Source organism: Dryobates pubescens, chromosome 8, assembly GCF_014839835.1.
Source record: "Dryobates pubescens isolate bDryPub1 chromosome 8, bDryPub1.pri, whole genome shotgun sequence".
Lineage (NCBI taxonomy): Eukaryota > Metazoa > Chordata > Aves > Piciformes > Picidae > Dryobates > Dryobates pubescens.
In genome coordinates, this window is record NC_071619.1 from 14,130,181 (window position 1) to 14,143,082 (window position 12,902).

The 12,902-nt window shown below is 36.1% G+C and overlaps 1 protein-coding gene across 1 annotated transcript in view; it reads right to left on the reverse strand.

The window, feature by feature from the left end:
* The window catches only part of DNTT (DNA nucleotidylexotransferase), an 86,378-nt gene that overhangs the window by 53,517 nt on the left and 19,959 nt on the right, over positions 1–12,902 (reverse strand). The window contains exons 4-7 of the mRNA XM_054163677.1: positions 11,801–11,971; positions 10,463–10,534; positions 7,629–7,752; positions 6,529–6,661 (exon numbers count right to left, since the gene is read on the reverse strand). Of these exons, the coding sequence (XP_054019652.1) occupies positions 6,529–6,661; positions 7,629–7,752; positions 10,463–10,534; positions 11,801–11,971 (500 nt within the window). The remainder of the gene's footprint in view (positions 1–6,528; positions 6,662–7,628; positions 7,753–10,462; positions 10,535–11,800; positions 11,972–12,902) is intronic.

Below are 12,902 nucleotides of genomic sequence, written 5' to 3' on the forward strand. Positions count from 1 at the left end.
TAAAAGCTTTGCTAAATTATTTACATTATTTTGAATTCTGGCACTATTTTAATCCTGGATCTGAATCCTAGATCTCGGAAAGGCAACAATTCATGTAACAGGACTTCAAATAGATTTATTTCACAGAACCTAACAAGGGTTTAGAGTCACATCAGGTGTTCTAACCCTCTTGTAGAACCTCTTAAGCCTGTTAAGGATTAGTTTTATTAAGATTATCCAATATTAAAAGGTCAGAGATTTTTATCAGGATTTATGAAAAAAATTCAGTTAGAGGCCACATGACTATCTTAGTTAAATAAATGATGAAGTCTTGAATATATGCAAAGAGCTTGGGAAGTGTAATATTTCTCTCCTTTATGAGCATGTGTCAATACAGTTAGATAATCGTGATTCCAGATGCCTTATAGAAGTGCCATTTCTGAAGTGAAGGAGAGACAATAACATTAGTCATTCTTCAGTGTGTGAGCTTATAATCTCCTGAAATGTTTCTTTGCCCCAGCTATTTCATTTTGTTTTATCACTGAGACTGAAAATAGGGATAACTTTAAATTACTTTCTTGATATACAACAGGAAAGACCAGAGTTCTGTCCCATGTCATTCCTTTGCCTTGTAGGAAATGTCACTGCACACAGGGAAGTTCAAATTGTAATAATATACAAAAGCAGGGCAGTGCTGCCTGACAGACACATTGACCCTGTCCTTTCCTTTCTTCTTTGTTTTCTTTCTATTAGCGATCCTTATCTTCAAATGATACAGAGCCTTGGATCCTGATTTTTAAAAGATAATATAAAATTCAAGCAAGGAGATAGTGATCTACAATTAGGTTAACATTAGAAGAAAAGTCAATAATAAGAGCATCTGAGACAAAACTTCTCTGAAGACTGATGCAGGATGGAGGAATTAACCTCCCACCAAGACAACACAGAAGAGACACTAGACATTTTGCTTGATGCATTACCCAAGATGTTTGGATAACTTCTTAAGCACTGCAGTATGAAAACTTATCTAAACTGAAGTGACTCCTTAGTCCATTTCACTTTAAGGCAAAGATTGGAGAAGCAAACAAAAGTATTCTAAGATTATGTAAATCTCATTTCAGAAAATCAAACCGAAATCATAATACCAAGAGGATGCCTAAGTACTTTCTAAGAAATAAAGGCCTACCAAGGACATAGTAACTAAGTTCTCAGATCAAAGCAATACAATCACACCTGCAGCAAATCTAACCACAACTCTTTGAGTGTCCTGAATGGAACACAAGAAAACTGAAACTTAATTTGGAAATCATATGGACAAAGCATACAGAAAGGTTATCAGGTAGCCAAACTAAAAGTGCAGTTAATGAACATGAGATTTATTCCTCTTACTGTATTCAATACTTATTCCAGATCCTTTTCTGAACTTCACAGTCCAATTTGGGTTTTTAGGGTGCATGAATTGAGATACAAATAACCGGTACAGAGACTGAAGCCATAAACTACATATAGTATAAGCTTGCTCAAAACATTTTTGCTTCTAGGAAGCCCTCAATCTATATCATCTTTTGTGGCAAAATCAAGTATCATCAGAAAAATCAAGTTAGTAAAATCCCAGAATCTAGCAAAGTACATTGATAATGATTCAGCTTATGATGAAGACCTCTTGAAGTCACTGTGAAGCCATGTCCTAGCTTGGTGCTACAGGAGAAGGAGGGAAAAGTCCAGTTTCACTGCCAAGAAACCTTGCGTGAAATTTTCTATTTGTCATTACTAGCAATCCTGCAAAGATGCTAACATTACTAATAATAGTATTAACACTTTGCTAATAAGAATCACATTTTCTGTAAAATGCAGTTATGAGAACAGATAATGTTATTACTATTGAAAAAAACCCACCCCACACCCAATTATCTTAATAGACTACAACAGACATTTACAATAACTAGGAAAAAAATTATCAAGTCCTCTGCTTAATTCTCATTTAAAAGTGATAACATACATTAGATTAAACTACACTCCTGCCTTAGATACATTTGGAACAAACAGTATTATTGCAGATGTCTCACACTAAAATAAAATTTCTTTTTACCCTATCCCAGGGCCTCTCTTTAAGTCAGTGTTGGAAGGGAAGCTTCATCCTCAGTGTCTTATGTAACTTGTAATAGGAGTTGCTATTTCCCATCTCAGAAGAAAACAATGTTAAATCTCTGCAATTCAAAATAAGAGAGGCTGAGCATGGAAATAATGCCATGCCAGTTCCTAATTCAAATAGACTGCATGGCAAATTCATGCTTTCTGATAACATTGTCCATGGTATGCTTTATATTGCACATTCAGCATCTTCAATACCTCATCTTATCTACAGTCAAGCTGATAGGCCTCACTAGACAATGAAATGCTTTCCACACTTTGTGAGTGTGATTTATTTATTTTATTACAACAATTGTTCTACTTCTGTATTTCCATGCATTTCAACAACCTAATTCTGTTTGAAAATGACCTACATAGGTGTCAGAGAAAAGATTTTAAGACAAAAAGTCTTCCAGCATCCCATACAAAGCCATATGAACTGAAAGTCAAGGAGTATGTTTTACAAAGGATAAACTCATCCACACTTCATTGTTTATTCATTTTTATATCTGGATGATTTCTAAATGTCCTTTAGGAAGGACATCGAGACACTTGAACGTGTCCAGAGAAGGGCAACAAGGCTGGTGAGAGGCCTTGAGCACAAGCCCTATGAGGAGAGGCTGAGGGAGCTGGGATTGTTTAGCCTGGAGAAGAGAAGGATCAGAGGCGACCTCATTGCCCTCTACAACTACCTGAAGGGTGGTTGTAGCCAGGTGGGGGTTGGTCTCTTCTCCCAGGCAACCAGCACCAGAACAAGGGGACACAGTCTCAAGTTGTGTCAGGGGAGGTTTAGACTCGAGGTGAGGAAAAAGTTCTTCACTGAGCGAGTCATTCGTCATTGGAATGGGCTGCCCAGGGAGGTGGTGGAGTCGCCGTCCCTGGAGGTGTTCAAGGGGAGATTGGACGTGGCGCTTGGTGCTATGATCTAGTTGTGAGGTCTGTTGGAACAGGTTGGACTTGATGATCCTTGGGGTCTCTTCCAACCTTAGTTACTGTGATACTGTGATACTGTGATAAATAGGGTGCTACTGAAGGGTTTATTTCAATTACTTGTAAGTCTTTAGATTCCTTTATGGATTCAGATACCTGAAAAGAAAGAGTTACCTTTAACCAAAAGTATTATTGCCATTTTCAATCAAAACCCAAAGGAAAGCACTTCTGATTAAAGATCTATTATGATCTATTATTTTATGAAGACAGGCAGAAAGATGAAAGAACCAGAAAGAAAAGGCAGCAAGGAAGAAGCAGACATTGAAATCAGCTTCAGTAATATGACCCTTGAGAAGAGGCAAAAGGAAATAAATTGAATGCAACTGGTCAGAGAAACAGGTCTTGGTATGTTCTCAACAAGAGTTAGTCAGCTTTTCCAGTTTTCCTGTCTTACTCAGACAACTTGTAGGTCTGGTATTTTGATTAAACCACACAGATGCAAGTAAGTAATTTGATTTTCACTTCCTGTCCATGGCCACTTTTCCCTCCAGAATATTCCACCATTCTGAATTAGAAATACACAAACAGTAACCTCCACTACAACATACTCTGGAAACAGGGCTACCAACTTAACTCTTCCATGTCTCAAGCACTGATCAATGCCCTAACATAGACTCTGGACTATGAATCATAGAACCAGTCAGGGTTGGAAGGGGCTACAAGGATCATCTAGTTCCAGCCCCAATACCATGAGCAGGGACACCTCACACTAGATCAGGCTGGCCAGAGCCTCATCCAGCCTGGATGAGGCAAACCTGTTCTCAGAATATCCTTGTGTGTTCTCTTCAAGACCCCATTCTCAGTTTGTTTTCCATCCTTCTGCTTGGTTTCCTGCTGCACTCCAACATACAGCTGCCAGCCAAATCTGTTCCCTCATCCAGCAACACTTATGATTACGGCTGCTATAAACACCAACTAGCGATAAATCCAGTATTAGAAGCACTAGAGATGACTAAGAGGTGAAAGCTAAATCAAATCGAAGTCTTAAGAGCAAGTTTGTTTGGGTTTAAAAAATAAATATTTAGTTTAATTTTATACTTCCCTGCCTAATTTTGCTTAAAAGAAATACTGCCATGTCTGCTTCAAAGAAATTCCAGGAATCAATTGAAAATTTAAATGTATCCAACTATGCTTTTTTTGACAAATTGGGCAAAAAAAATCTCCATGATGGCAGATCATTAATGGATGTTCTGTTCCTTGTAATTCATTGCTTTTCTGCATAATCAATAAGGTGTGTGAGACTCCTGACTTTCAACACTGTCTAATCTGGAGGAACACAAAAAACTGATTTTATTGGCCAAGTTACGAAACACATATACAAAACAAGACAAATCTAGGTCCTGGGGAATTAATGTATTAATAAGAGCAGTCATGAGCTTCTTTTTTTCTTTTATATTAGTAGTGTACAAGGTGCAGTATGAGGGAATCAAGTTGTTTGATTAATAAAATTTGACTACTTTTTTTATTAAAATATTTGCATAATGGTGAAAGGGACACAGGATAAGCTGGTGAATATTGCTACTACATGAGACAGGAAAAACAACCAACCCAGAAGCAGTCAACTCTATAGCAGTTCAGTAATTAAAATATTGGTGCTAATAAAGGTATCTCTATCCATTTAATCAGGTTTCCTACAAATTCTACACTGGTAGAATTCCCATAGGCTGGCAAAATATAATTTAGGACTAATATCTTGAAACTATTCTCTGTGTATTTAGAGGCACAATGACTCACTGAAGGCAGCATTATATAGTTAAATAATTTTTCTTCTGCTTTGACACACACACACATTTAAAGATACGTAAGTGAATGGCTAACTATCATATCCCACTGAAATAAGAAGTAAAACAATTATTTCACATCTGGTATGTGCAATTTAAACTTGGCAAACAGCTGTTTTGAAGCAAAGCTCACAAATACATATGGGGGGAAAAAAAGGGGGAATTTGAAAGGTGGTAACAGTCCTGTCCCTCTAACTCTTTGACCTCTCTAGGCATGAGTTAATCAGTTCTATCCGAATTACTAACACAGTCTCTCTGACTGATTTGCATCAGTGTGAACAAATTGCCATCATATAACTCTTAAACAAGGACTCACAGAATGATGACACTCATGGGTCTGAATATAAAACTCGGTCTTTTTCTTATACCTCTAGTCGGGTTTCATGTATAGCATTGAGCCTAATGCTTCTTATTGACCACATTGTTTTATAGAAATTTTGAGACTCAGAAGGATTAATTATAAAATATCATAAGGTGGTAGAAAATGTATAAAATACATGCATCACAATCACTGTCCATCTATGCAGCAGTTACAAATCATCTAAGGTCTTCATTTTGCACTGGTGCAAGGCTTAGCTAGGCTCACAATAATAGCATACAAGTACTACATTAATTATTAACTTTTTTTCCACTCTCATACCAATTTTAGTTGCATAAAAGAGTGATCAAACCACATATTTTGAATTCTAAGAGAATAATTTCAGTATTTTTGAACTACATTTTGACTACATTAAAAATGTAGTCAAAGTTTCACAAAGTAACAAACTAAATAGCAGGAGACTTCAGGTGCAGACTAAAGGTTTTTTGTTTTATAAGCAGGATATCTACTATAAATGGTGATATAATGGGAGCTGAGTACAGAGAAAGGGATCTGATACTCCTGAAGACAATTCCTAGTCTCAATAGTGTGGCTTTAGGAATCCTCTTAAAGTGTTGAAAGAATTAATTGTATGTGTCTCAAACAACACTTTTGGGTTTGGTTTTATACAGCAAGACACAAAATGTTTAGGAACGAAAACTACCCAGGTAAGAGATTCTGGTATCACCTTATTTATGACAGAGGGTAGTGTATATTCAGTTTAGTCCATGATTTATATTCATTTTAGTCAGCATTTACTGCAAAGAGTACTTCTAACACTACAAACTCTGCCCTAGCACATTTCAATCTCATGTGACCAAGTTCTCTTAAAAACAAAAAACAAAACACCAAGACTGCCTTAAATTTACTCTACCTTTCTTTCAAGCACAGCCTTACAATAATCTCAGCCTTGGGAATTCAGATGCACTAAAAGAGGAAAAAAATGTGCTCAAGTACAGTGTGTGACCTAAACATTGTTTTCCCAGCAAGCTATTCTTAGATTCTGTTCTGACAAACCATCCATCTACAGCAACAAAAGACGGGAAGCTGTGAATGTCATAGGCTTGTTTGAAAAAAAACACAAAAACAAACACACACCAAAAAGCAACCAACCAAAACCCCCAACAACAAAACAAACCAACCAAACAAACAAAAAACAAAACCCACAAACCAACCACTGAAAACAAACTCTGATATTTTTCCACTAGGCTTCTTTGATTTTTCCAAGACATCATCACTTTGTGTGAACCTGAATAAAACAGCCAAGCGGTCTCATTTGTTTTCACTCACCTCCTGAAACCACCAGTAATGGTAACTAAAGCATCTGGTAGAAACGCATAGACAGTGTTCTTGACAATCAAGCTTACTGCATCCGCTTCTCCTTTAGATACACTGCTAACAAGGTCCTCATAGTAGAGAAACCCTGAAAATCAAAGTCAACACAGTGCCAATCACTCTGTGGAACTACCAAAACCTACATAGTGTTATGTAAGACCCACGTGAAATAGCTATCTCTCACCAAGGCAAAAAATGACACAATTCATACCCTGGACAAGGAAACTCTATCTAAAGGCAAGAATTAAGAAATTAATGACCTTAAACTTGGGACTACAGGTTTGTTACAGGACATGTGGGAGGAAATAAATTTCAATCCAGCCTCTTCATGAGTCTTTTCAGTCCTTTTGACCATTCCAAGAGTCAGTCTCCTGCCTTGGGTGTGGGGGATTGCAAGCAAGAGACAGCATTTTCCTTTCCTCATCTTTGTCTTTTGTTATCTAATTTTCTTAATATAAATGGTTCTTTTGTTTTCACAAGTTCCCTTGTTTAGGGAAATGAGATAGACAAAAAAAATAAATCCCAACTATGGGGAAGGAATACGATTCATTTGACCACGTTTAACACTTCAAAGTTAAGACATGCTAGGATTATGTACTTTATTAGAAATCTTAATTTATCATTAAAGTAGGGTTGCCTAGAAGGGATAGGTCAGCTCTGATAAATAGTTCTAGGCTTTACTAATGTTGCAATTTTTTCATGTCCTATGCAATAATGACCCATTAATAATTTTGTGTATAAAAGCAGACTTTATGGAGCATCTGTGTAAGCAATAAAATAATTGTAAAATGGAAATTCATATGTTTTCAATGACATCATTTTAATTTAGATCTCTGTTAACCCAAATATTATTTTAACTTAATAATTTTTAAATAGCACAGAAATCAATTTCAAATAATTAATAAAGACAATTTAGGAAACAGATGGTAAGTACATAATGTTCAGAAGACACTGCAGGAAGAAAATAGATGTACAAATGAACTTTTCTTCCTGTGATTCTGTTATCAAGTTCTTAAAGCACAGAGATACAAGCATTTATGTGATTTTTACCTTACCTGCTTTTTGCATTTTTGACAGCTTCAGGGTCTTGTCAGCTTTTACCTCTTCCAGAGTTCGTAAACCCATTCTGTACCATTTTTCAGATGTCTTCACTCCAACTCCAAAGACTGAAGTAAATTGCTAAGGTCAGTAGAAGAACACACATTTCAGTGTTGTTTTCTGAAGGAACAGTGAACTAATAAGAACTAGGCAACCATAAGGTTTCACAGGGAAAAATACTGGGGCAGAGTTTATCTCACGTTGAAGATAAATAACAGCAAAATGCAAGCATATAGATTCAAATCCTTTCTTTGCACAGAGATGTTGAACAGATAATTGTTTACACACATGCACAGTTCTCATTAAACTAAAATCTAAACACAGATGCTGAAGCATCTTTATGCAGTTTACCTACATGTACACTTTCAAGTAAGGTTTGAAGTAAGGGTAACAGTCTTTGTTCTTCGCAATGATAAGTAGCTGGATTCCTTACACCAACTTCATAGAATAAAAGATGTATCAAGACTATCTTAACAATTTCATATTGCATGCATTACCAGCTCTCTGTTGTACACATGGTGTTGCAGCAGCACTCTGGAAAGTTGTGGTCAGTGGGAACCCTATGGATCTTGAAATTCTGCACTGAGGGCAATGGATCTCAATGGTGCATAGAAACAGATGGTGAGTACATAGTCTATTCTTGTATTGCATTCTATAAAACACATATATTGGGAGGTCATGGACAATATTGTTTTCCAAAATGGGATTCAATTTCAAGTGCAAATAGTACTCCCCCGCCCTGCATATTGTATGTAGTCTTACAATTCTTAACCCTCATGTGGGCCAAGCTAAATTCTTACATGTTCTATTTGGAGTGCAGATTTCAGTGTTTTGCCCACTGGAAAAAATAATTGCCCAAACCTACCAGTCCCTGAATTTTTAGTATGATTATATTCCATTTACTCAAACATAATTTTGTACAATAACTTCTTTCCTGAGAAAGGTTGTAAAACAAATGTCACATTGCAAGCATTATTCAGTGGATCAATATCTCAGATGAACAGTGACATGAAAGAAAGAAGGAAAACATTCATGCTTGCCCAAAAGCACGTTCTTTATGCTCAGTTTGTCAATACTAAAGCTCTCAATAGTGTCTTTGTAGTTTTATCGAATTCAGTGAGTAGCTGTGTATGACATGATGAACTGCTGTTTTCCATGGAATCTACAACCTCTGAATTCCAACCTCGCTAGTTTTATTTTGTGTTGTTCTAAGAAGGTTAATTCCTTGGAAATAAGGTAATGGAGAGAGAAAAATGAAAATCTTGGATAATATTAAATGGGAATGACCCTTTTTTTTATATATAATGGATGATATTGCCTATTCTTTGACTGAATCATGTGCATTTACAAAAGAATGTGGGTTTTTAAAATACTTGTTATCTTTTACTGGTTTTGCTAGTGCTAACAGATTTTCAAAAGGGTCTATTAGTAGGTTTAGAAAGGTTCTAAGAGAATTTATATTGAAACAAAGAACTAAAGAAAATGGATCCTGTGTCACTGTCCAAATGTTTAGGGGGGGAAATAAAACCAAAAACAACAACACAACTCTGCATTTTTTTTTCTTTTCATACTAAGATTCATTGTTATTCAGTATATTCATAGATGTCAGTATGACATACTGAGTGATTTGCAGTAGTTACCAGAGCCATGTTAAACAATAAAATTTAGGAATTCACTAACATTACAGGATTCTTCTTGGCTTTCTGAAAAAGACATTACAAAATTGTTGGGAAAAGCTGGCTACAGCAAATTCAGCCAAAACATCCTGACTATGCTCAGTTAACAAGAGGCACATAATTTAGCTTGTTATTCAGCAAGTGAAAGAAGGCCTAAAGGATATTTGAGATAATGTCTTCTTATAGGTTCTTCTGATTATTCTTCTGATATCCAAGAATTTTTCTTAAACTCCAACTTTAATGTCTGATCTTCAATCTTTATTACCAATCACAAGGAGGTCTGGTTCCTGAATCCTGCTGTACCTGTAAATCTAAACCTCTTCTCTAAGCATTGCTACAAATGCATCAAGAACTAGCACTGAACATTCTTTCTTACTTGTATTAAAAGCCAGAGAGAATGGGATAGCCTTTGGATAGGTGAAGCAAAAGTGAGTAACTCAGGATAATTAAGCAGTCCCATTCCTTTTACTCTCTGATTTAAATGTTTCTGAAGACACAAACAGGATATTTTTAGAGATTAAAACTGCAGATAAAATCGAAAAAATATTTTTCCAGTGGGGAATTCACTGAAAATTTAAGAAATGGGAACTGCAGTATTTATGTGGTTTTGGTTCTCTGTAGCTGTAAAGAAGTGTGACCATGACTCTGAACCTACAAACTGCCTAACAAAAAAATGTCTCCAGTACTCTTCCTTCAGCCTTACACAAAAGTGAGTGGAAACAGATTTGAGTCACCATCTTCACTTGATATTTTCTTAATGCTAGAATAAGATGTTGGAATGTCATAAAGAAAACTGAGGGAAAAAATAAACCCAGTATTAGGTTAAACTTGCAGCAGAGTATGCATTACATTAGCTTTAGGAAAAAGGTTTAGTACAAGCTCAAAAGCAGAAGTGTAGCATCACATTCACATTAGTTTTAAATGGGAACTGATTTCACCATTATTCCTTACTCTGTCACAGTTTCTCTCCCTTACTTTCTCTTTATTGAAGATCTTTCATTCTTTATACTTGATATTGGATGTTCCTTTACAGCAAAATTGATGGCAATGTCTAAGTTCCACTAAACAAAGTAAAACATGCAATTTTCAACAGCAGCAAGCCCCAAAAGACTTACCTTAAATGATATGTAACGTTCATCATTTAACACTTCTTTAGCTCTAGAACTTTCTCCTTCTTCAATAATCTCCTAAACAATGAAAACCATTACTTAAAAAAAATAAAGTATCAAATGTATTGTAAGATTCAATAAAGTAACCTAAAAGAAAGTCTTATCAACTTGTAAAATATGAAGAGCATTCTTAATGAGCATATTGTTTTATTCTGCATTAGGATCAAATTCTGAAAGAGTTTTTGAGAAAGAAAATTACTGAAGGATGAAGAAGAAACTGGAGCCACAGAATAAATTTCACAGTACGTATTTACTTGTAAATTTACTCAAGGATGAAGTAGAAACTGTGACCATGGAATATATTTACTCATAAATTCACAGACAGAAAGCAGGCCTTTATTATAAGCTATCAATCAGTTACCCTGAAAATTAGATTTCATTATTCTTAAAAGAACATTGTAATATTTTTCTTGAGTGTACAGTTCCTTCAGTCTCTTTGATAATAACTAAGAAACAAAAAAGTCTTTCCCCCCGCCAAATAACACTACCACTTCCTCCTCCCCCCCCCAACACCACCACTGCCCCTCCACCACCCCTCCCACCCTCCCCCCAATAAGTCTTTTTTTTCAGTGAATCATAATTGAATTTCCAGTCCCCAGATAGTAGGAACAAAGAGCACTTCAACAGCTACATTCTTAACTGGTGGAGTGAGGCAAACAAGGAGCCAGAGTGAGCCACAACACTCAGCAACAACCTCTCCAGACAGCTGAGACCTGTTCATCAGCTTCCTGCTAGAATAACAGGACCTGCGATAGAGTCCTGCAAGCCTAAGAGTTAAAGAAAAATGCAGGGGACACTCAAGCTCCAGTAAGAATGCAAAGCTCATCCATCACCTAGATAAAAGGCTGTTATAACTCATAGCAAGGTAGGGTTTAACATCAAAATACTAAAATATTTACCAGTTTTGCAAAAACAGTATTTCTAATAAAGCATTCAGGTGAGGAGAGTGATGCTGCAAGGGCAGAAGTTACATGAACAAAACTATTAACAGTTAATTTGTCACACCCAAATCAGAGTAAGCCTTCAAAAATTGCTTACTAAGATGATGCAGCATTACTTATTAATTTATATTTCTTTATTAATTGTCTTTATTCCTAAGGGCAGAACCTCTTGTCACTATAAAAGCTTTCCAGAAATCATTGCATTTTTAGTAACAAGGAAACATAATGTTATTACAGGAAATACAGGAGGATGTGTAAATACAGAGATGTCAATGTTGCACTCTGTGGCCTCTAGAAGTACATTTGTAAAAGAATCAATTGGCAGATAATACAGAGGTGTTACCTCAATGACATCTCTGACTCGGTCTCCCATGCAGGGCAGCCCTTGTATATCTTTCATTCTGGTTACTGGAAATGGAAGAAATTTCATCACAGAAGCTGCTCTCAAAAATTCCAGGCAGAATATTTCGTTTTCCTTGAACTCATAGCTTTCAGCCATTATCTCAAAGGCATCCTGGGGAAGGAAGATGTGTAGAAAAAAGTTAAAGGTTAATAAAAGCTTAAATTATTCAGTATACTCCTTAGAAAGGTTACTTTGTACTCTAATTCAAGAAGACTTTCTTTATAATAGGGTGAAAACATAGAGTTCACCATGAAAAAATTAGCATAATTTTTAACCCCTTGAAATTTCCCAGGTACCATAAAACCATACTTTAGTGACAAAAGTGAGGAGATATTTTGATCTTTAAAAACCTTTAAAATCTTTTGTGAGGCAGACTTTCCATATTCTATGCAGATCTAATGAGTCAACGTGAAACAGCATCATAACTTTTAGTATTGCATCTAAACATATCAGGTCAGTACAGACCAACTGTGTTTTCAGACACAACCAAATAGGAGTTTGTGGCAATACAAGAAACAGCTTTCTTTTTGAACTTATAGCCACACTTCTGTTGAATAATTTAAGAAGAAAATTCGCTTTTCTCATTTTACAGATGTGTGACTAATGCAAAGAGAAAAGCACTTTCTTTATTGTTCTTCAGCTACCTGTGGCTTGGTTTATTTGACATTGTGCTCAAAACTACCTGGAGGTTGCCTTCCTATGTCTTGGGAAAGAACAAATGCTGAAAAAAAAACAAAACAAAGTAGTATATGAATGACTGTGGAATTAAGAGGCTTAGGGCTGATAACAGCCACAATCTGAGTTCCTAATGAAACCTTGCACAAAACCTCAAAAATTTACAACACTGTAAAAGCAAGAGTGTGTCATTTCCAGAAGAGACTTCCACTGCTCAAAATATGTCTAACCTACATCCAACACCTGGCTGTTGGATGCTCTTGTGCACCATTCAAGCAGCACAGGGCAGGCTAGGTACAGACCATAAGCAAGTCAGCCATGCATAGTGTCCTGTGCTCCTGCCAGAGAATTCATTACTTACTCTTCA